Source organism: Dipodomys spectabilis, unplaced genomic scaffold (assembly GCF_019054845.1).
Source record: "Dipodomys spectabilis isolate Male_0828 unplaced genomic scaffold, ASM1905484v1 ptg000052l, whole genome shotgun sequence".
NCBI lineage: Eukaryota > Metazoa > Chordata > Mammalia > Rodentia > Heteromyidae > Dipodomys > Dipodomys spectabilis.
Window position 1 is genome coordinate 4,214,596 of NW_024870729.1, and position 25,373 is coordinate 4,239,968.

A 25,373-nucleotide genomic window follows, 5' to 3' on the forward strand; every position below is an offset into this window, starting at 1 on the left:
TATAACAGCAATAGGATTACACTACGCACATGCTATGCTTTGTCACACAATGGTAGACTGTGGACCACCCTTCTACACGTTCATACATGCACACATAGGTTGACTTGCTTTGCAGGTTCTCCTTACTAGCATGCCTCACTTGAGAAAATTCACTTACTGGTCTTTGTTTTACACCAACTTTTCAAACATCTGAGGAACCACCAACATAAAAGAAAGGCTGGGAAACTTAACAAAAACATATATTTAAAAAAATGCTAGCACTGGGGCTTAAACTCAGGACCTGATTGCTGTCTTTCAGAAGCCTTTTCATTCATGGCTGGTGCTTTACCACCTGCACCACAGCTCTACTTCTAGAATTTTGGTACTCGGAAATAAGAGTCTCACGAACTCTCCTACCAGAGCTGGCTTTGAACCTCAATCCTGATCTGTCTCCTAAAAAGTAGTTAGGATTACAGTTGTGAGCCACTGGCATTTGGCAAAAATATGAAGAATACTTTTGAAATAAAATATGGTCTCAGTTGTAGAGTGAGGGGAAAAAAAAAGCTCAGGGACAGTACCCAGGCCCTGAGTTTTTGCCAGTACCCGCAAAAAAACAAAAGATTAAAAAAAAAAGAGTGACAGTAATGATCAACATTAAGGGGTTTTGATAAGTGGCAAGGCAAGAGAATCACCTGTGGGTTTGAGGTTACTAAACTGTAAGCTGCGCTGGTGCCATTTTGGCTCCTTATTGAAATACAAGTTGCTGGACTTCAAGTATTTCCTAGGCTCAGGCTTGGCCTAGAGAATCAAGTTACTAAGTGATGCTGATGTGGCTGATTTTTGGCTCTCATTTGGACTTAGAAGCTCTCTTAACTACCAGAGGCTTAATCATGAGATCTATTTTGCCTATTCAAAGAGCTGTGATCAAGTAAAGCAACCATTATCTAACCACTGAACAAAAACCAGGCCTCACAGAAAAGGTATTTTCAATGAAAAATAAACTTTTGGCTTGTATCCAACTGAAGTACATAAGCACTTTATTTTCTAAGGTTATTTTTGGTTCTTGTTAATCATATTAAGGACAAAAATGCAAAGACTTTTTAAAGTGAAAACTCAAGTCTCTGAAGTATACGAATGATTTTTGAGGTAAGTCATGTCAGATGCAAAGCACAACAAATCAAATTAGCTTAAGCTATAAACAACTTCACAATAATTTTGAGTGGAGGAACAGAAGAAACCAAAATGAAATACTATAACGCAACATCCAGCAAATCCCCATTTAACTCTTTTCCATGCATAACAATGCCATTAATCAAGATCTCTTAAGGTTATCATTATTGTCACTCTTTTTTTTTTTTTTGCCAGTACTGGGGCTTGAACTCTGGGCCTGGGTGCTTTCCTTGAGCTTCCCTCCCTCCCTCCCCCTCAAGGCTCACACTCGCCACAGCACCACTTCCAGCCTTTTTTTTTTTTTTTGAGTGGTTTACTGGAGGTAAGAGTCTCACAGACTTTCCTGCTCGAGCTGGCTTGGGACCACAATCCTCAGATCTCAGCCTCTTGAGTACCCAGGATCATACTGGTGAGCCACCAGCACCCAGTATTGCCACTCATTTTTGTTGAAGAACTTTTATATTTTTATTTCTGTAGCTCCTACATATTGCATAAAAATATACTAATGAAGCAAGGAGCCTAGGAAGAATAAATTGTAGACAGATAACAAAGAAGGTATTTGTTAAGGGGACAATGGACTTGGTCACTCTTCTCAGCTCAACCTTGTCACAGATATGTCAATATGGCTACTTAAGCTACAGCTGGCAGGAAGATACCTATATGAGGAAAGAGTGTGTAATTAAAGGGCAAATGATAACCTTCAATGCTTGAAGAGAAAGTTTGGACCCACCTACTAGATAGTCTAAAAACAGAGTATTTTTAGAACCAAATATTAACAAATCTTTTTGTTGATTATTGGTGGAATGAAATAGTAGTCTTGTGAAGTCATGACCTTTTTCTTCTTCCTAGTCCTCCATATAAGCCTGGAGGAAACCTGTCAAATTATGACTGAAAAAGATGCAGTGATAAATAGCCACTACCTAAACACACATTAGGAGCTTACTTAGTTATATAAGGTCTTCAGTTTTGTTCTGGAGCTGACCTTGAACTATGATTCTCTTACCTGTACCCCACTGTGTAGCATGGATCACAGCATCACATGGTCATACCAGCCTTGTTAGTTGAGATAAAGGTCTAATTAACTTCTCCCCGCTCTCCTTGAACCACAAAATCCTCCCCATCCCTGCTTCCCAAGTACCTGGGATTTCAGGCCAGGCCCTACAGATGGCTTCTGAGCTCTCTAAACCTGATTATCAAATGCTGCTACTTGCTTGTACTTGTGCTAGGTGTAGTGCTACCTTCTTCTCCTGGCCCACCAGAGCTCAGTGGTTATGCACAACATGAGACTCAGAAAGGCTCAATAAACTGCTAAGCAACACAGGTAGGTAACTAGTGGAATAGGGCTTTAAAATTTTAAATACACTTGGTGCCTTGTAGTGTACATGTCTCTCAGCTACACAAAACAAGGAAATAAAGATCACTACTCTATTTTACAGCTCTTGAATCATGAGCAATGCAAGTCAATACAAGTTAAGAAGGGCATCTTACCTGGTGCTCCTGTGTACATGATGGAAAAGACATTTATTGCTATCGTAGCAGCATAGAACAGAGGAAGTGCTCGAAGACCATTGGGAACGGGGTCTTCCTATGTGATAATGAGATAGAGTAAAGTCAGAACAGAGAGCATCGAACAGACAAATAATGGAAGACACTGCTACATCAGTTTCTCCCAAAGGCTCTAAGGGCTGCCTGTAACCTGCTGCATGGGCCAAGACCATCTCCATGGAGAGAAGTGCAGTTTCAGAGCCAGCATTGTGACAGCAGACACAGGAACTCTAGAGTCACATGAGCTGATGTCAGATTTAGAAACAGAACAGCACTGTTACAGACACCCATGCCTGGGGACTGAAGCCCAGAGCTCAGAACCTTCTTCTTCAAACCCGTGAAGCCCAGTTCAAGTTTGCTTCTAATTGTCTACAGCCAGCAAATATTCTGAGGCTGTCATATTTGAGAACTCACTAAGAGGTTGAAGAACTTAGCCAACATAGTACTACTGTTAGATTTTTCATAAGTCTATGGCAGAGTATGTTTTAGCTATACTAAAATGCACAGTGCTGGGCTGGGAAAGTGGCTCAGTGGTAGAGTGCTTGCCTTGCATGCATGAGGCCCTAGGTTGGATTGCTCAGCACCACATAAGCAGGAAAAAAAAAAAAAAAAAGGCCGGAAGTGGTGCTATGGCTCAAGTGCTAGTGCACTAGCCTTGAGCTGAAGAGCTGAGGGACAGTGCTCAGGCCCAGAGTTCAGGCCCCACGACCGGACCCCCCCCAAAAAATAAATAAATGAAAAAAATAAAATAAAATACACAGTGAATATACTCTTCCACATACTTTTCAAAATGTCTTCTTAAAGTAAAGAATTTAATCTCCAACTATTGTAAGTTAAGAATTATGTGTTTTTAATCTAATAAAGTATTTGTAACTTTAGGCTTCTGTGACAGCAGTCTCTCAATGTAATGCGCCAGCAAGAATGGACTGCATGTGTTTGAAGTTAACCACATCTGAGAAACAAACATGTAGGATTTCCTGAGTCTCCTCTGGCAGTTGTCATGGGCCCCTTCATCATTCCCATTCAGTAGGAAGTAGCCAGAGCAGAGCTCAATGCCCTCAATGTCTCAACAGCAGTCAGGGAAAACTCGGGGGGGGGGGGGGGGGAGAATAAAGTAAAATATCAGCCAACTGGTTCAGGCCAGCTTGCCCCCATCTCAACCAGTGGCCACCATCCAGGAAAAGGTCTTAGGTCTTGCCATAACCCAAACTGGCCTTCCTATAAGCCACATTCTGTGGCTACCACCCAGAGGGTCTTACTTTTTTTTTTTTTTTTTAACAAATCAATCACTATCTGAAAAATTGCCAAGAGGGAGGAGAAAAAGGTGGGAGGGGCAATACAAAGCATTTGTTGAATAACTGGTTTCCTGGTCCCACTGCTCACTCTGCTGAGCGCCCTTTACTTTCTCTTTACTAAATAACTCTTTACAATTGTGCAAAAAAAAAAAAAAGTAGGATTTGTTGTTGTTTTGGCAGTACTGGGGTTTGAACTCAGAGCCTGCATTTGCTTGGTTTGCTTGCATGGCTGGTAGTCTACCACTTGAGCCATGTCTCCAGATTAGCTTTTTGTTGGTTATATTGCATATGGAATCTAAGCAGACTTTTCTGCCTAGGCTGGCTCCAAACCATCATCTTCTCAGTCTTACCCTCCTGAGTAGGAAGATTATAGGTATGAGCCACCAGTGCCTAACCAGAATTATAGTTTTAAGCAGGCCCACAGAGGATTTGTGAAGCACTCACATGGGCCAGGAACTCCTCAGTGTAGCACTGACACATACATGTTACAAAAATAACCAATAATAAGAGAACGTTCTTGTAAACTTATATGAACATGTTGCCTAACAACAAGATAAAAAGGAAAATTAGGTGTGGAAACTGAGTTGAGTTCTAGAATTAAGGATTAGCAAAGACAATGTGAGAGACACATTGTGTGTCCAAACATGAGGCTTTTTGCAGTCCTCAAGAACTGATGGCTGCCAGGTGCTGGTGGCTCACATTTGTAACCTAACTGTTCAGGAGGGTGACATGTAAGAATCATGTTTCAAAGCCAACCCAGACAGGCAAGTCTGTGAGACTCTTATCTCCAGTTAACCATCAAAAAAGCCAGAAGTGGAACTGTGCTTCAAGTGGAAAAAGGGCCAGCCTCAAGAGAAAAAGCTAAGGGGATAGGTCTACTCAGGCCCTGATTCCAAACTTCACTACTGGCAGGCAGGCAGGTATGCGTACACATGCACAAATTATCTTGACAGTTCTCAAGAGGATAGGCAGTGAGGTAAAGGAAATGTAAGGGCAGGAGCAGGGCAGGAGCAGGACATGATTCAATTGACACAACTGTGTCGTGCTACAGCCAGGATAGAGAGGAGAAGGAAAGAGAAAACACCAGGATGAATGGGCTGTAGCAAAGATGAGAGCCAGGCCAGTGTGCCTGAGCCAGCATGATGAGCCCACAAAAGAATCCTGGGATGAACTGAAAAAAAGATAAGAGGATTTTCTGACGCTTATGACCTCTGGCTTCCAAAACCACTCAATAGTGGATTGTTTTTTTTTTAAGGTAAAAAAAGTCTGAGTTTATATTTTTAAACTGAATCACTTTATATTTTCCCAAACATCCTAGTCTTTTTTGGTAGAGCATGGGATGGAATTCAGTACCTCACATGTGCTAGACAAGTGCCTAGCTAAACTATACTCCTGACCAAATAACCTACTCTTAAAACTTGAAAGAAAATATCTCATTGAGACTTGTCTCCTTCTTCTTTTGTTCCTGTTTTCCTCCCGCTCTTTCTTTCCTCTCTGTCTATTCTTATCGGTATCTCATCCAGGAATCCCTCAACTCTCTCTTACCAAATATTTAACAAGTGTCTTTAAAATACTAAGTATACTGGTATACAGCAGTAATTCAGACTGTCTTAGTGTCCATCCTCACAGATTGTTCAATCACACAGGCAGGTAAATGAACATAAAATGAAACACTGTACCATGCACCACACACAGTGCAATAGTGAGAACACAGAGATGTAGGAGTAGAAACCAGGTAACCAATCACAGGTCGTCTTCCAGGAAGTGACACCTGAAGGTAGGATCTGAGCAGAGGAAAGAAAAGACTGAATGCATGAAAATATGAGTGTGTGTTCAAAAAGAAACGTTCTCATTACCTGACTATGTAACCGCAACCCTTCTGTACATCATCTTAACAATAATAATAATAATAAAAAAAAAAAGGTGGGGAGTGCGAACACTAAAAGCCCTGAGAAGGAACGGTGAGAAATGAAATAGCAAGTGTGTACTTAGTCAAGAGAAGAGTCCTTTCATTGAATAGTAGGCAATGCCAGGAAAAAAGAGCTTATTTTCAAGCAATAACAGTTGAAGGAAGGCATATATAGATACGCTCATGTGAGTATGTAACTGGATTCCTGAAACTATACATTCTACCATACTGTAGAAACAATACATTGCCTCGTAAGCATATACAGTTGTGACAGTTTAGTTACCTGCATGTGGTTGTTTTCTGAAAATATTTGAGATGAAAAGAGGTGTATGACATTGTCACTGTGACACAGCATTAGGATTCTAATAAGAGCTACTGAACATAAGGTGTTACCATAGTGCCTAGGGGATGTGCTGGCTGAAATAACAACCAGGTGACGAATGCTGGGTAGCATGCAGTGTGACACGTGTTAGGTAAATGCTGGACATGGTTCACATCCTCAGCAGCTTGGAACAGGAATAGCGACAGAGCTCATCACACTATGTAGCATGCAGTATGAACTTTTGAATTTTCCATTTAATATTTTTAGACCATGGGTGGCTGTGGGTAAGTGAAATGGCAGGAAGTACAATATAAATAAGGAAATACTACTATACAATACAACCAAAGGTAGACTTTATGGCTAATAAAGCACTGCAACAAATCAACCAAGAAGACATGGTGATAGTTTTAAGAATATATACACACATAATGATGAAATATGTCAAAAAAGTTGATTACAGAGAATATAGAATGGAGGTCACTAACAGAGTAAGAAGGAAATATGGAAGAATAGTGAATAATGGGTACAAAAGTATAGTTAGATAGGGAAGTAGTTTGCCACAGCTGAGATCTTCAATGCCCTAAAGTCCCATATATTAAAGGCTTGGTGTCCAGTCCATGGCACTAGTAGCAGGTGATCTGGGCCTAGTAGAATGAAATTAGGTCATTGAGATCATACTCTTAAAGGAAATGTGCCCTTCCTCTCTTTGCTTCTGGGCACCATGAGGTAAACAGGTTCCCTTCATCATAAACTCATGCCACGATACACCATGTTATCAAAGGCCCAAAGCAAGACAGCCAAGTAACCATGGACTGCAATCTCTAAAATTTTGAACCAAAATAACTTTCCTCCTTAAAAGTTATTATCTCATGATGTTAGGAAAATGAACCCTTAGATGTGTATTTAAATGTTTTTTTCTTTCATGTATTTGTTTCTAACTCATTTATACGATTATCTCTTTGTAGCTTTGTATGTCCCTCCCCCACAGTATAACCCCTGCTTTCACTATATTTGATGTCGGTATAATTTGTGGAGGAGATAGGGAAAAACAAGTCGTTTAAGGATACAGGTGGACCCGATGCAACTATGAGAAGTACAAGTTGTCATGTCAAAAACGAACTTTACAACTTTGGTGCGGGGGGTGGGGGTGGGGGTGGATGGGGGGCAGGGGGAGGCTGGGAAGGGATGTGAAAGGTAAACAAAGGAGGAGGCTGCAATGCTTGATAAGAAATGTACTCATCATCTTGCCCATGTAACTGTAACCCCTCTGTACAGTATGTCCACAAAAAATTAAAATTAAAATTAAAAAAAAAAGAAAAAAAAAGTTACTATCTCAGGTATTTTGTCACAGAGATGGAAAGTTGCCTAAGACAGGGCTCTAATGTTATAAGGCACAAGAAATCAGTTTCCCAAAATAACTACTGAAGTATTTGAAGGTTCCAAATACATAGAAATGATAATATTTAAGGAAATGTAAATGCTATTACTCTGATTTGATTGATATATACATAAATTGAAATTGAACACTATCTCATACTTTATTATATTCATTTGAATTAAGAAAATAATTTTTAAAAGTTAAATAAAAATAATCATTTTTAAAATAATACTGATCTCAAATTTTATATCTTTAATCTTATATGACAAATGTATCCCCTGTATTTCTTTTTTTTCCCCCAATTACTTCCTCAAATTAAGTCAGTATTTTGAGTTCATTTTATCTATTAGCAGGTACCTTTACATTTGGGTAAGGAGATTATCCAGTTGCTTTTAGTGATTAGTCAACTTCAAAACCTTAACATCATCTCATTTTATTTTATTTAGCAGTCAGGAAGTGATTATCTTTCATTTTTGAGGTCTAAGCACAGTTCCAGGGAGTGCTAACTAAGGAAAGAAGTCTCAAACTGAGTGCTAGTGTATGTAGGCCACTGCACACTTCTCTGGGGTTCACTCCAGCAACTTAGATGATAAAGCATGACCATAACTCCACTTTTAAGGCCCACTTAACAATATGAATGCAATTCTCTTTCTAATTCCACCCAACATTAATTTCTGCTGAGCAGGACCAAAATTAGTTCTGAAATTTAATTTAAAAAATAACAGCATCCCTTACCTTTTTTAAGATGAACATTCTGATCAGTACAAACAGCACGCCAGACATGAAACCAGACAACAGTGGAGATATAAACCAAGAAGCAACTGAGTGATTAAAAAAAAATCTAATGAATGTTAAAATTCATAAATAATTATGGTCATGTTTATATAACACAATAATAACCAATATATTACATACATTAATAAATATTCTCAGAATTTTTTTTTTTACCTTAACTCGGAACTCTCCTGACTTCACCCATGCATAGCTCTACTCTAGCCATGTATAACTGGTTATACTGCCAGGTCAGTGGATCACTATTCTTAAATTTTAGATTTAGAGACAGACTCCTTTGCTTCCCACTGAACCTTTTACCTGCTTTTCTTATCAATACATATGGAGACCAGGAACTTGATCCAATAGTGAGGTTATTTAAAAGCAGGCCACTTTGTATTTCCTTGCCAAGACCAGCCTGGTACTTTGATTTCTGACACCTAACAACTAGAACTCTAACTTTAGCATCAAGCCTTGCAGCTCCAAGCTATGGCTACACAGTATAAACATCTTGGAGGGAGGGGGGGTTAATAATACGGTTATATTCTTGCTCTAACCCTAGAATTCTGATTGATTTTAAAGGTTTAGAATCAAGTCTAGTCATTAATATTTTTAAATTGCTCCCCTGGGTAGTTCTAACATTAGAGTTGAGAACTGAGGTTCCAGATCTAACGCAGTTTCCCTGGTGGTCTGTGTTCCTGCTTGGCAGGTCAGAAGCCAGTGTGACCTACAGCTTCTGAGGCCACAGTGAGCCTGATAAAAGACTGAACAACCAAAAGCTAAGAGATGGGGTGAAGGAGTATTTTTACAGCCAGGTGGGTTGGCATTATAGAGTTGATTTATAAACTGACATATTGCAGAGTCAGGAAGTCAGTTGTTAGATTTGTGGAAATGGGTACAGGTCTACAAGGAACACTAGTGCTTCTCTAAAGAGCGTAGACTGGATCATCTCTTTGTGTGTGTGTGTGTGTGTGTGTGTGTGTGTGTGTGTGTGTGTGTGTGTGTGTGTGTGTGTGTGTGTGTGTGTGTGTGTGTGTGTGTGTGTGTGTGTGTGTGTGTGTGTGGCGGTGGGTGCGGGGGAGGGGGGGGGAGAAGAGGGCTAGACCACTACCATCCATGTCTCTACTACTTGCTTTTTGCTGATTAATTGCAGATAAGATATCTCAGATTTATCTGTCTGGGCTGGCTTCAAGCTAAGATCCTCAAATCTTAGCCTCCTCAGATCTCAGCTAGGATTACAGGCATGAGCTTCTTTCTCATGCTTAGTTTGGATCATTTCTTGACCTCAGAGAGGTAAATGACAACAGGCTTTACCATGATCACAGATACTGACTCCTTGAGATTCAAGGCATTACCTTTACTCAAATTTATAGTCTTTCTCTGACTTCTACAATGATTTAAATAAAAATGTTCTTTTGCTTGGAAAGGCTAGATATTGATTTTCAAAGCTGGATGATGATGTAATGTTTTTTAAAGAGAAGAGTTAAAGAAGTTCACAGTTCACAGTCTCTAGTAAGAGAAATTTACAGGGAGACTTCATTACCCATATAATGTAGGTCTTCTAAACCTTAACATTTTAAGGGGAAAAACACATGATAAAAACAACTTTTAATAAAACTTACTCTAGCAAAGGTAATTTTCCTTCTTATAGGTAAAAGAAAATGGCAATTACCAATCTTGACAAGCTCCATCCACTGCACACCCTTTGTACCAATTGCAACAAGTGAGAATCCTATAGTGGAGCCAACAATGCAGTGAGTTCCTGAAACTGGAAGTCTCAGGAAGGATGCAATCAGCTGCCAAACGGCTGAACCTATGGACAGAAAGATTAAAAAAAACAATCAGACATAAAGTAGAATCTGAGCCCACAACCAAGAGAAGAAATCCAAACTTGTTCTCCACAGCGACATCTCCCAGTTTAACTTCCTATGGAGTTAATTTACAAGTGCTAAGGTCCTTACAAAAATCACTCAACTTTAGTAAACCTTCTCAATACAGCAGATAATAACTGTTTTATAGATTAATAACAAGATTAATAGATTATAGATTAATAACAAGCCTGTCCAAGGGTGCAGTTGGGCTACAATCAAGCAAGAAATAAAGTTTCTACTATACTTAGGAAAGAAAGGAAAATGACTGAGGGGAAGTTTTGTTACCATGCCTTCTATAATGAGGGCTAATGACAAGTTAGTCTATGTATGAGAGCACACTTTAGTACTTTTACTTAGTATTTTTATTAGCATCCAATAGTTATACAGAGCTTGCTTTTTGATTTTTGCCTCCTTCAAGAAAAATAACCAAGACTCTGCTGGGTTTCTTAGGAGCTTCAAATGTGGCTTTGTATACTTTTACCTCCAGTCCATCATTCTTTTTAGGCTTCATATTTTTCTAGGCTATAGTTCACCTCAGACACTTTCATAAGCAGATCAGATTTTGCAGTGAGTATTAAAAGCATCAGCTGTGAGAGATCACTTTCGGGGTACTTGTTGAAAAGCTTGTTCTGAACTGTATGGGAATGAAGAGGATGGCTGATAAGCTGGGCATATTATTATTTCCAATTAGCTCTGGAAACCTGGTTGCTTGGCAACAGAAGCAACTTTAAGCAGACCTCTGCATTTCCTTCAAACTATCTGAGCTACTGAAGGGTCATTTATGGTCCCTGTTTGTGAAGCAATGCGGACAGCTGATCCAGCAGAGGTCGGGCCTGCTGACCTTTGGGCTGAAACCTTTGAGCTGAAGCCAGCTGTGACCCCATGTATATCCTTAACACTTGTGCTGGGAGATGAAGGGGATGTTACTCTGCCAAATGGTGATAGGCTCCATGGCTGTATTTGGGTTTTTCCTGGACAGTTCCTTAGGACTTACCTCTGAGGCCTGGGCTCCACAGAGACTGATTGCTTTTAAAATGAAAGCAGACCTATAATCCTAACACTAAGGAGACAGAGGCAAGAGGACTTGAAGTTCTAGGCCAGCCTGGGCTACATAAATTCTGAGCCAGTATTGGCTATAAGACCTGTCTCAAAAAACAAAAACAAAACAACAAATCAAACAAAAAACAAAACAAAAAATACTTTACCACTTTAATAGTGTGTGTGTGTGTGTATGTGTGTGTGTGTACATGGCGCATGCGAGTGTGCACGGGACATGCCTGGGCTCATAGTCAGGGCCTGGGCACATTCCCTGAGGTTTTTTTGCTCAAAGCTAAAGCTCCATCACTTAATCCACAGCTCCACTTTCAGCCTTTTGGTGATTAATTGAAGAGTCTCACAGACTTTCCTGCCTTGGCTAGATCCAAATTGTGATCCTCAGATCTCAGCCTCTTGAGGAGCTAGGATTACAGGCGTGAGCCACCTGCACCTGGTTCCCCACCCTTTTTGCAAATTCCTCCAGGCATATTTTTGAAGTCAGCAAGAGAAACTTTCAGGAGCAGCTTTCAGGAAGGAAAGTCTGTGAGACTCATCTCCAATTAACCACCAGAAAACTGGAAGTGGTGCTGTGGCTCAAGTAGTAGAGCACTGGCCTTGAGCTGAAGCTGAGGGACAGCGCCCAGGCCCAGATCCACAACTGACAAAAAAAAAAAAAAGCAGGTGGGAATACTGGAAGAAAAAAAGAGGAGCCAGGGAAGACTGAAAAGATGAGGAACTGATGAAGGTAAGTGGGACTACAAGTGAGAAGAAGAAGAAAAATGGATGTCTTATGTGAGGTAAGGACATCCTACAAAGAGGGAACGGATAAGTCATGGGATGGATGAAACCTAGGGAAAGTGGGAGGTGGACATGCCTCAGGCAATGACAGAGCTAAGGCTCAGGGTCACACTGGAGGGGACCGCTAGGTGTGTGTCAGGGCGGGACACAGCGGAGCAAGCTGGAGGGCAAGCAGGGCTATGAAGACTTGAGGAGGATTGTGCTCAAGCCAATGGTTTCTTATGCTAGGGTGGGTGCCTCAGAGGGAGAAGATGACAAGGTCTGAATTCCCTGTAAGATTTTGGAACCATTAGTGGAGTCACACAAAGTAGATTGACTTGTTTTAAAGCTGAGTGACTCTCAAAATATAAACTGTTTAGGAAGCTTGAATGGCATTAACAATTCTTCTACTCAACCAACTTATTTCCAGCACAACTTTATCAGAAAGCACAGAGACCTATGGCTGAAGAAGTTACTAAGAAAATCAAGAAAAACAGAATAGAATAAAAGGGTGGGGAGAGGGAGAAGAATTAGTAGACTTTAGAAGAGAGAGGGAGAAGTCAAGATCTGAACAGAATTAGCTTTTTGTCCAATAATGACCACCATATTAAATTCACATAGCTCCCATTTGTAAGGAATTCAATTTAAAAAATCTAGGTAACATACTTTTCTTTTTAAGAAGGGGTTTTGAGAGTCATATACCCACACATCAGGAAAAAAAAAAAAACGAGAAGAAAAAGAAGAAAGAAAGAAAGAAGCCAAAGCAAACAATCTTTGTTATTCAAGCAAACCTCAAATTGCTTTGGTAAACCCAAACTATAGTTGAGGTAAAAATCCTTCATTCTTTCAGTAAAGAGCCAAAACTTAAAGGAGTGGGGTGGGAGGAAGACTAGAAACTGGAGAAATTATACTAAAAAATTAGTAATTATAATAGTAGTTATAAAAAAAAATTAGTAGGTACATGAACTCAGTTCACAAAACTGGGTCAAAATGAAACCCTCCATATAGCCTCCTAACAAGGGTCCTACAAGCACAGCATCTCTTTAAGTCTTACCTAACAGGGAAGCTCCAGCTAGGCCTTGTTCTATCAGGATTTTTCTTTATTTCTTTAATACTTTTAGTAAGTCTTGTCCATATTACAATTGGCAAGGAAAACCTTAATTTTATTTTAATATGATTAAACCATAGTTATCTATACATGAACGTCATGGATGAACTTAAGAAAATAGTTACTTTTTTTTTTTTGGTTGGTCGTGGGGCTTGAACTCTGGGCTTGGGCGCTATCCTTCAGCTCAAGGCGAGTGCTCTACCACTTGAGCCGCAGAGCCACTTCCCGTTTTCTAGTGGTTTATTGGAGTCTCATGGACTTTCCAGCCCGGGCTGGCTTTGAACTGTGATCCTCAGATCTCAGCCTCCTGAGTAGCTAGGATTACAGGTGTGAGCCACCAGCACCAGGCTAAAATAGTTACTTTTCTAAGGGAAGTTTCAATTAATTTGACTATACTGAGAAATATATACATAAAAAAGTAAGTAAAATTTAGTAATTACAATAGCTGTTGACATTAAAGCAGCCCTGGCTTTTCTATCTGTGTAACATAAAATATTAGAACTAGAAACCTCAGATCTTGAATTACCTGGCTACTGTACCTTTATTATTAAATACCTTAGCATATCAGTCTGCTTCTGACTAGGGGGCCTTCAACTGACTTATCTACAAAAAGATGGTGGGTTAACCCTCTCCACATGCTGGGTGCTTAAGGAATGCTAGTGACAAATGACTAGGGACCTGTAAAACATGACTGTGTTGTTGGTACACCAGCATCTTACCTCCCACTGCAGGACTCTTCCTTTAAAAGGAGATGTCCTGTTGAAAGCACAAGGTGGTGGAAACCATCTCTAACCTCTTTTCCCTAACCAAATTACCCATAAAGATCAGCTGTCTGCTGTGACGGCATCTCTACCTAGAGGCAAACAGAGAGAGTCCTGTCAGCTGTACTTGGAGGTTCCGCCTGAATTTTCTTTCTGCTATAATAAAGGCAGAAAGGGAAGGCTTACACAGGGCTTCCTCTCTTAAAGTCACTATGGTAATGGAGAAATCACACTGTCCACCCAGCTAATTTTACTCACATTATCACTCACCTCAATTCTTCATCTGGGCAACTTATACCTAGTCATAAACGATATACATACAAGTGATCTTTTAGCCAGAAAGGAAAACATGCATATCAAATAAAGCTCCAAGGGGATAGAATCAGAAAATCCAAACAAAAGCCAACAAAAACATTACAAATAATGCTGAAGACCAGAATTTCTCAAAACATAAGCACCTGCTTAATATTCACTTGGTAATGGCTCTAGAGTCAAAAAGCCAAATTAATAAATACTGGCATTTTCTTTGTTTCTTGGTGCTGGGACTAAACCCAAGACCTTGTTCATGTGTTCACCCACTAAGCAATACCCAAATCCAAAAAGTATTCTTCTTTTTGTTGGTGTGGTACTAAGGCTTGAACTCAGGACCTGGGCTTTTTCACTCAAGGATAGGGGTCTGCCACTTGAGCCATAGCTCCACTAAAAATATTCATATTATTTTGCAGTGCTGAGGGTTGAACTCGGGGTTTCATGCATGCTAGGCAAGTATATTAATTACTAAACCCCAAACATTATTTTTTGACAACTACATTTTCAAAATAGTGCATTCTGATGAAAAAAAAAGACAAGAAAAAATATATATCAATATGTATGAAAATTTTATAGGTAAAAATTTTAAACAAGTCAGTGCTGGTGGTGCAAACCTGTAATCTAGCTGCTCAGGAGGCTAGATCTGAGGATCACGGTTTGAAGCCCGGGCAGGAAATTTCAAGATAACTCTTATCTCCAATTAACCACCTAAAGGCCAGAAGTGGAACAATGGTTCCAGTGGTAGAGCACTAGCCTTAAGTAAAATAACACAACAACAACAATGATAATAAAGCTCAGGGACAGTATCCAAGGCCTGAGTTCCAGCCCTTGGACTAGTACACATGAAAAAAATAAAACAAATTCACATACATATTACTTCTTTAATAACCTTGAATAATCTAAAACAAAGTGCTATTCCACAAATCGTATTCATTTATTAAAAATCTATTTTAGCCACTTAAATTGCTAAATATTTGACAGTACTTTCTTGTTATTTAAATACTTATAAAAAAACCATAATTACTCTAAAGTGAAGAAGGCAAAAATCAGTAAAAACATAAAACCAAAACCAGTTTCTAAAAAGCTGAAACAAGGATCCCATTTACAGAAGAGGCAGAGGTAGCAGGGAGGCAGGTGGGTGGCCATACCTTCCCATGGGGTAGGATTAAAGCTACTCACCAACCATTGCACTCACTTCCCCAGCCATAAGTGTTTTTACTGTCTCGTTGTACAGATTCACATCAATGATGCCTTTACGGATAGTCTCTCCTACTTTGGCTCCCAGTAGCACAGAGCCAATAGTTTCAAATATTGATGCCAGAATGCACGCCTGTCTCAAGGTCACCACACCAGAGCCCACAGCAGTACCGAAGGAATTGGCAACATCATTTGCACCAACAGAAAATGCCAAGATGAAAGCTATAATAAAACCTAAAATGACCATCCACAAATATTCATTCATATCCATTCTGGAAGATGAATTCCAAGGACTTTTCTTTCACAGAAATATTTTAAATAAACAAAGCTTGAGGTTAATAAGTTTGTAACACTGAGAGTTCTTGTAAACAGTTTGCTCTGGAAAGTGCCAGGCAATGTTGGAGCTGGAACAAACTGCTAACTGTTGGTTTTCAAACTACTGTCAGTACAGTTCATTTGGTTGTGTTCAGTCAGCGGTAAAACACATTCCATATTTTTTCTCTCAGACTGGGAAAGCTGTGATGTTGCCTCCTGTAACAGGAAAAAAAAAAAAAGAATAAATCAATTACCTACAGCACCTGTAACATCTCGTTCTTTCAGAAATAAATGTTTGAGCCTGCCAATAGGATTTAACTTCAGCAGGGGATAGATCTAAATATAAAACAGATTTATGGCGGATTATAATTACACTACTCTCCATATCAACCAAAAACATTGAAAAAAAATCAGGTTTCTGGACTGTCAGAGCATGATGCTCACTGTTGACTGATAATAGGCCAGCCTTATTAGGTAAAGTTTTTAAAGCAACCTGAAAACATATTTAGCCATGGTTTTCGGTCACATTTGTTCATTTGCTTCAAGTGAATAAAACACAGAGAAAAGAGCTATTGAGTATTTGAAAATATGTGGACTATGCCTAGTTCCTTGGAACAGTGATGATGAATCTGATTATGTGTTGCCATAGGGTGTGACCACTATCTATCTGCATTTTACATGAGGGCATGAACCTTCTGTCTTATGAGTACATCCTACAACAATCTCTGGATCCTATCACTTATGCAGCAATGATGAAAGTGAGAGTGGAAGGTACTCCATGGAGGTGCAGAGAGAGTTGGAAGATGTACTATCCCACAGTTTCTCATCTTGCCTAGGAAAAAGGGGCCTCACCATGGCTAGCAAAACCCCTGCCCATCCAGCAGCTCACTACCCTGGGCTCTTCCAGCTCTCATTCATTACTCCCTGAAAAATCTCAGGGCTTTGGTACCCCAGGATCCTTCTGCCAGGGAAAGTCCTCCTGATAGCCACACAGCTTTCCTCTCACTCCACTGAGGCTAGGGCCTAGAGTAAGTCCTAATCAGTGTGTTGAATAAATAAGAAAGGAGCTTCCCTTTGCCATAAAACACACTTTGCAGTATAAATGTCAATTAAAAACCTTCATCATTATGATATCCTGTTACTATCTAATCAAGAGACCAAACTTGTATATTTTTTCAATGATGCTAGGCATATAATATGGTGTCTCATAAACATGGTTTCTTCATAAATGCTTACTGAATTGAATCAGGCTCATATTCCATGTCACATACACTATAATATTTTGGTCAGTCAACAGGTATTTAAGAGGGGTGTGTGTGAATTTTTATAGACCTTGTGATTATGGCAATGTTAACATTGGCTGGGGTGTAGATCACAGGTAAGCCCTTACCCAGCATGTGCAATGCCCTGGGTTCAATCCCCAGCACAGAAAAACAAACAAAAAACACCAAAAGTTAATATACTAAAATGGTAATATTAACAGTAATGTAACTGATGATTTCCTCCCACCAAGCTATATACTGCAGTTACATATTTTTCAAATGGAAATAACAAGTTACCAAACTTACTAGGTAATATCAATGTCATGTTATAGACATAGAGTTAATAGAAAATATACACTGACAGTTTTATCATTTTCTAAGACTTATAGCCAATGCAGTTTTAGAGATAACAAGTATGACAAATGAGATACCATACTCAAGGCAAAAAGATAATATTCAATTGAAAAAGGTAATATTCAACTGAAAAAATTTTATTCAGCATTATGATAGGCACAGTAAATCTTCAACTGAAAATCAAAATGACAATGAATGTTATCTATCTTAAAATATACAAAGCTTCTTCATGAAATCTTGACAGTCTAGGCTGCCCATAGGGAAAATAAAGACATTCAGTAAATTATTTCTTGGAAACCTCCTTTGTACAGTAGCTGGAAATACAATGTAAGTGAAATCAAGGTGGTCCAGGCATGTATGGGACACAATGAAGGAGCAGACACTAAACAGATAATCATATAAACGTGCACCTCCAAACTGGTGATGGTGCTACGAAGGACACAGGTTGGGACATGAACTTATCTGAGAGTACAGTAAAGGCCAAGAATTCAGACAGCTAAATTCAGAGGAGTTGAGGTCTGTTAGGTATGATGTATGAAAGTATACTGACAGCTTGAAAAGTAGAATTTTGAAGGTAGAAAACAAATTAGTGGGGAAATACTGATTCTTGCAATAAATGATATAGAGACAACATGTCACTGACCAAGTATCTGAAGGGGGAAATATTTAAATGAACAAAAAACCCAAAAGAATTCAAAAGAAACATATAAATATGTACTTAATATTGGATGGAAAAATCTACATATGACATACATGCAATTAATAAAAGGAAACAAGCTAGAGAAGTGGCCCAAGTGGTAAAGCACCTGCTACTAAGTGCAAGGCTCCAAGTTCAAGCCCCAGTCCTACCTTAAAAAGAAAAAAAGAATCAATATAGATGAGAGGCAAAGAAGACTCAAATGTGGGAACAACACAGAAATGTCATCTCTCTCCTACAGCAGTGAATTTCAACAAAAGTGCAGTACCATTAACAATTTTCAGTCAGTGCCTTGATTCTTTCCAACTCCCCTAAAGGGTTTTTTATAAAAACAAAACAAAATTACCGCATAAAAACACAAAAAAATACCTAGAACAAATTTCTTCACTCTCTCCTACTAGGAAGTCTTCTTTATGGCTGTAATTCACAGGAATAAATGTCACAAGACATTCTTCAATTTTCAAAGAGCACATAATTTCTGCACTTGAGGGACAGTAAACCTGACTTATTCATTGACTTATTACATGCAGTTCTGTGAAGTATGGTTAAAAAAAGGTTAAAAATCAAAAGAAATTTTTAATTCCCATATGTGCATTATGCAGCTCCGTTGATAAAATGAAACTTTCAGTCTTGTGTTATCAGTCATGTTTAAATTGTTGTGTGATCTATTGTTTCTGCCCTTTATTTTGTAAAAATATGCCTCCCCAAAAGCAAATGATACCCTCAAAGCAAGGTAACAGTGAGTATGTTTAAGTGATAAATGTGAAAACCTGAGATCTGTTAAGCTGTGAAGCATTTTGGGAAAAATGAATAACACATTTGTAATACAGAGCTGAATTCTCCATCCTGAACATGTATGGGTTTTCCTCAAGGGTGGTCTGCTTGGAACCATTTGCATGTAGATACCATGGCTCTACTTTATTCTAAAATGCACTAAAGGGTTTATAAACTCCTTTTGCCAGATTTGAAATATGTTAACAAGATCCTCCCTGTTTTTTTACCATTACCTTCGATGCCTATGGGACAATATTCTCAACTTTCAATTCTTCCTCCTTATCCTGTTCTACTATCTTCACAAGCTGTACTTTTTTTCTCTAGGCTCAGTAAGGCCCCTCATAGGACCCTTAAGTGTTAGAGATCTGTTTTTTATTTTTATTTATTTATTGTTTTTGCAATGCTAAGGATCAAACCCAGGGCTTGCCTTGTACATGCTAGGCAAGTGCCCTACCGCTGAACTCCACCCCAGCCCAAATTGCATTGTAACTTCTTTTAGTGAGCATCAGATATAACTTGGCCTATTACCCTCTTAACCCAAATTGCAAATTTGAATTTTAAAGAAAAATTGAAAACAAACATTCTTACCTGTTACTGGACAAATTTACAAACTGTTTACTATTATTATTATCTGTCCCAGTCCTGGAGCTTGAACTCAGGCCTGGGCTCTGTCCCTGAGCTTTTTTGCTCAAGGCTAGTACTCTACCACTTGAGCCACTTTTTGGTGGTTAATTGTCTCACAACCTTTCCTGGCCGGCTGGCTTCAAACTGTGGCTCTCAGATCTCAGCCTTCTGAGAGGCTAGGATTATAGGTATGAGCTTTCGGCACCTAGCTACAATGTTTTAATTTAAAAGCAGGAGGATTGGAAAAATATGATAAGAAACACATTTATGCCACATGAAGTTTAGATAAGTGGATTCTGCTGTGGAACACTGCTACATGTAACAACCAAAGGATTTTGCAGTTTTAAAGAATGGCTCATAGTCAATTTATAGTTCATGAGGAGTTTTTACTTGAAATTTCATGACTCAGATCAAGCTTTTCCTCCAAGATCATGTCCCCCATGCAGAGCACCATGGTACTGAAACCCAAAAAGCTTGACACCCACTCTCTAAAAACATAATTCTACTTTCCTTGAAGCTGAGGTGAAATCTTGAAACATGAAGGCACAGATATCTCTTCAATATGTACTCTGCTACTCATAATGGTAGAGTGGACTTCCTAAGACATGAAAATTTCTATCTTTTCCTAATAATACTGAAACAAAATGGAAGATTCACTTTTGGAATCTCATTTGCAGAACAGCATAGCAGAAGAATGACTTTTTTAAAAAAAACATTTACCATGTAGATCTTATAATAAGCAGTTTCTAGTAACATTATTCAAGAAAACATCCACTTTGTACTTTCAAACTTAGATGGAATCAGCACCAACGCAGCTCTGAGACTTGCCTAACTACCTCAAATAGCATATTCCCAAATATGCAAAGTACTCACAGGAACCTGAAAAAGGGCAGAAACAAAGAAGAAAGTAAAAAAGGGAGGGAAAGGAAGGGAAAAGGAAGGAAAAAAGGAAGAAAGGGAAGGAGAAGGAAAAGGGAGGAGAAAAGGAAAGGAAGGAAGAGGAAAATGGCATTAGAAGGAAGGGCAAGACAATCAAACAAATGTCAGATCAGGCTTGGAACATAGGCACACAGAGACTGCAGCGCACTGACAGGTGAAGTGAGAAGATGGCATATTTTCTCATGATCACATAGCCTGAGGTGAACAAGAAAGCTGACCTGAGCAAGCAAGCTGAAGAGTTGAACCCAAGGTCACTTTGCTGATATTCTGCCCCTTTATCTTCTTTTCTCTCTTAGGCTTAAAAAAGAAACATTTGTTCATATTGCCCAGAAAAGAGAACCCCAGGTTCATTCTTGTCCAGCAGGCTACTGGCTGTACTAGTCTGGGCAAATCACCTAAATGACTGAGAAATAGGTAAGATGGGACATAACCACTAGTTATGTGCATGGTAGAAGTGTTAACATGGTGACTTTTAGTATCATTAGCAGATAAAGCCCTGGGCATGGTTGGGAGTTGGGGCCTAATCCTACTGCTGCCAGTAATGAGCAGTTGAACGGGTGACTCAAACGCACGCTCTGACTCAATTTCATCATAATGGAGGTGGTGACAGCAAATGTTCTTTATAAAATTACTGTGAAGATCAAATCTAATTATGTACAAGTGTGTTTTGTACGTTGTGGTGTAACTCAAGTGACAGGGCTTTATGTAGTATTACTGTAGACACAAGAAAAACAAGGACCCAAGCCCTCTTAATCCATGTCCCTTCCTCTTAGCTACTCAAGGATATCTAGGTACCTCCCCTGCCCCTGCTCTAATTCCTCCATGTAAAAACTCTGGGCTTGTCCTTACTTAAAAAGTGACACATTTACAAGCAGAAATGGTCAGATAAGTTGATGTTAAGCGAAATGAACCCCAGGGTAAGGACTCAAATGTTTTTCTTTCTTGCTATTGTTTCTAACGTATTTATAAGATATTTCTTTGTTGCTTTGCATGTCCTTCTCCCACAGTATAACCCCTGTTTTCACTGTATTTGATGTTGGTATAATTTGTGGAGGGGAAGGGAAAAACAAATTGTTTAAATAGGGATACAGGTAGACCCATTGCAATGATGAGATGTACAAGATGTTATGTCGAAAATGAACTTTACAACTTTGGCTTGGGGGGCGGGGAGGGGGAGAGATGAGAAGGGGAAACAAAGGAGGAGACAACAATGCTTGATAAGAAATGCACTCATTACCTTGCCCAGGTAATTGTAACCCCTCTGCACGGTATTTTCACAAAAAAAAAAAAAAAAAAAAAAGTTTTCTGAGAGGTGGAGGGAATTGAAGAGGTAAATATAAAAAGCCCCGCTCCCCCGAAACAGCTCAAAATGTAAAGCTATATTGGAAGATAATTAGCGGTTTCTTACAAAACAAAACTTATGCTGACTGCATAACCCAGAATCTTCATAGTGAGGTCCATTTATTCCAGACAAATGAAGATACTTGTCTACACAGGAAATTTTTGTCTACATCTTGAGTTTTACTGCTATACATATCTGTCCAAACTAATGAAACTATATACTTAGGGCACAGAGCTTTATTGTACATAAGTTAGACCTCAATAAAACTGATCTGAAAACAACACTGGTCAAAAAGAGTAATGTCTGTTTTTGATAGATTTCCTGACCTATATTGCAAGCACGCTTCCCCATCAGTGAAGTCCCCTAGGATTCTGTAACACAAAAAAAGGGGGGAAGTTATCTTTCAAAGAAAAAGGGAACTTCCATTCAGACACAATAAAACTAGTTACTTTAACCAACCAATAAAGGCTCAGGGACAGGAACAGGTCATAACACCATATTTAAACAACAGCATCAAGGGCAAAGGGCAAATGCAGATCAAGTAGCTAAGGCACTGCCATAACATTGCAAACATGCCATTCCTCAGGGAGTGATTCACAATATAACTCTTTCAAGGCTGGAGGTGAGAGATAGGCCTGCTGCTGTGTTAGAGCACTGATCTTCAAGCCAAGGACTGAGCTTCCATGAGGAAAAAGAACACTGGGCCTTCCATGTTGACAAGTCTCCAACATACCATCAGTGGGCTGGGAAAGTGACTTAGTGGTAGAGCGCTTGCCTAACATGCATGAAGCACTGGCTTCAATTCCTCAGTACCACATACACAGATAAAGCCAGAAGTGGCACTGTGGCTCAAGTAGTAGAATGCTAGCCTTGAGCAAAAGAAGCTCAGGGACAGTGCCTAGGCCCTGAGTTCAAGCCCCAAGACTGGCAAAACAAACAAACCAAAAAAACCCCAAAAAACAAAAAACCAACCCAACAACATAGCATCAGAGAATCCCCAAGATGTAAGCATATGTATTAACATTTACATTTAGGGCAAATACAAACAGCAGCTGGAAATTACTACTGTGAAGGCCCACAGATGGAAGCTTCTGTAATCTTGACTTGTGGGCCCTTCATCGACCAAGTGCTTCAAGGAAGTCACTTAAAGTTCGAGAATGAACAAGTTACAACAAAAGTGTCACTTTCATGGACAACTCTAATAGCAACCCTAAAATTAGTTCTGGAGAAGATCTGCAGTGTCTGTGGTATAGGTAACCTCCTGTAATACTATCACCCAGGAGTAGTTAGATATGGTTTAGATAAGTCTAAGGAACACCTTTATGTCATATAGGAAGTAGTTTTTATAAACTTGCCAAAACTGGGTCAGACAATTCACAGTTCTGGGATCTATCCTCAATGAGGAATACCGAACACAGTTGTCTTTATGGCATTAACCTCAAACATTCAAAAACACATGCAAAGAATTCTAAAAATGGGCAAATATCAATGTGAAAGATGTTTCCTACAATGTCATTTATTATAATTGCAAAAAGGAGAAAACATCTAAGAAAATACTGCCCACTTCTGTAGATGCAATAGTTCATAATCACTAAAATAAGACAAACTGTGAGTTCTTCATGACATTAGCACATATGAATGCTAAGTGAAAAATGATTTGTTTAAAACAATGATATCAAGAGGTAAATAGCAGCTGTGTATATGGATGCATATCTATCTACAATCCCAGCTACTCTGGAAGTGTTGGAATGTCCCAGTCCAAGGCAAAAATGGAAGATGCTATCAAAAATACCTTAAAGCAAAAAGGACTGGGCATGTGGCTCAACTGGTGGATCAATTGTTTTGCAAGTGTGAGAACAATTAGAGATAAGTAAAGTGGGAAAGTTGTCATAGCACTGAGAATGCAGTTCCAGGGAAAAGATCTCAAATATATCTAAGAGAACTCATCTGCAAGGCTGAAAAAACAACAGTGTCTTCTCTAGATATTCTTTACTGTTTTGGGGGGGAGGAGGTGGCATTATCCAAAATTTTCTACTCTACTACTTTTAGCACAGGAAGACCATTCAATACTACAAGGGAAAGTCATTAAAAAAAATAATAATGCCGGGCGCTGGTGGCTCATGCCTGTAATCCTAGCTACTCAGGAGGCTGAGATCTGAGGATCGCGGTTCAAAGCCAGCCCGGGCAAGAAAGACCGTGAGACTCCTATCTCCAATAAACCACCACAAAACCGGAAGTGGCGCTGTAGCTCAAGTGGTAGAGTGCTCGCCTTGAGTTGAAGAGCTGAGGGACAGCGCCCAGGCCCAGAGTTCAAGCCCCACAACCGACCAAATAATAATAATAATAATAATAATAATAATAAGGAATGTTCTGGCCTTGCCTGGCCCCTTCTCTTAGCCTGTACTTTGCAGAATTTGCAAGGTCTTTCTTAGTCACACACAAGCCTTTTCTCACACCTTTCCTTCATCTTCATCTTTCTTATGTGCCCCTTGAGGTTTAGGCACTATCATGACCAAACTGAATAAAGTGTACCTTTCTGGTGCCAACAACTTTGCAGGCCTTTAAAAAAAAAATCATTAGCTGGGGCCAGTGGCTCAGGCCTGTAATCCTAGCTACTCAGGAGGCTGAGATCTGAGGATCGCAGTTCAAAGCCAGACCAGACAGGAAAGTTTGTGAGACTCTTATCTCCATAAACCACTCAGAAAACCAGAAGTGGTGCTGTGGCTTAAGTGGTAGAGTGCTAGCCTTGAGCTGAAGAGCTGAGGGACAGCACTCAGGCCAAGAGTTCAAGTCCTAAGACCAACAAAAAAAAAATCATTAAAGAAGCAACCTATAATTACTCGTTTTATTTCTTGCTCACAGAATTAGAGGATCATAGAACATCAAAGTTTGAGGGGACCTTAGACACCATCTAGTCCAGTTTTGGTAATTTTGAAGACATGCTGCTCATAAATGAAGATGAAAGTGATTCTCTAAGTGCATTCTTCAAGCACAAAGTCAGTACGATGCTAGGAGGAACTCCCAAGCAGTGACATTCCTATTTGACATTTATAGGCCTTTTTCTTTCTTCCTTTCTTTTCTGAGATGCTTTTGCTATATGAACCTTGGCCTCACTTTTTTTTTGGGGGGGGGGGGGGGTGGTCAGTTGTGGAGCTTGAACTCTGGGCCTGGGCACTGTCCCTCAGCTCTTCAGCTCAAGGTGAGCACTCTACCACTTAAGCCACAGTGCCACTTCCCATTTTCTAGTGGTTTCTTGGAGATAAGAGTCTCACAGACTTTCCTGCCAGGACTGGCTTTGAACCATGATCCTCAGATCTCAGACTCACCAGTAGTTAGGATTACAGGCGTGAGCCACCAGTATTCAGCCTGGCCTCACTTTTGATCTCTTGATTTTCCTGTCTCTCTCCCAAGTGCTAGGATTATAGGTATATGCTACCACTACTAGCTTATAAAACATTTAAAAATATTATCTTTAAGTAATTGTACGAAGAGTTTTCAATAAAACAAGTCAGTCTTGATGATAGTAGTTCCTATCTGGGAAGCTGAGATCCTTGGCCTATGCTGGGGTAGGAGGGAAGAGACTACAGGGTGTAGATGAAGAGGATGGATTACAAAGATGGATATAGAGCTTTTGTTCTA

At 39.5% G+C, this 25,373-nt stretch overlaps 1 protein-coding gene across 3 annotated transcripts in view; it reads right to left on the reverse strand.

Annotated features, from left to right (window-relative positions):
- Slc20a2 (solute carrier family 20 member 2) overlaps positions 1-25,373 on the reverse strand; it is a 97,796-nt gene that overhangs the window by 22,876 nt on the left and 49,547 nt on the right. For all 3 annotated transcript variants that reach the window (XM_042679407.1, XM_042679410.1, XM_042679408.1), the window contains 4 exons: positions 15,410-15,958; positions 10,042-10,182; positions 8,334-8,419; positions 2,638-2,734 (listed from right to left, as the gene is read on the reverse strand). In XM_042679407.1, coding sequence (XP_042535341.1) covers positions 2,638-2,734; positions 8,334-8,419; positions 10,042-10,182; positions 15,410-15,698 — 613 coding nt within the window. In that variant the 5' untranslated portion in view covers positions 15,699-15,958. The remainder of the gene's footprint in view (positions 1-2,637; positions 2,735-8,333; positions 8,420-10,041; positions 10,183-15,409; positions 15,959-25,373) is intronic.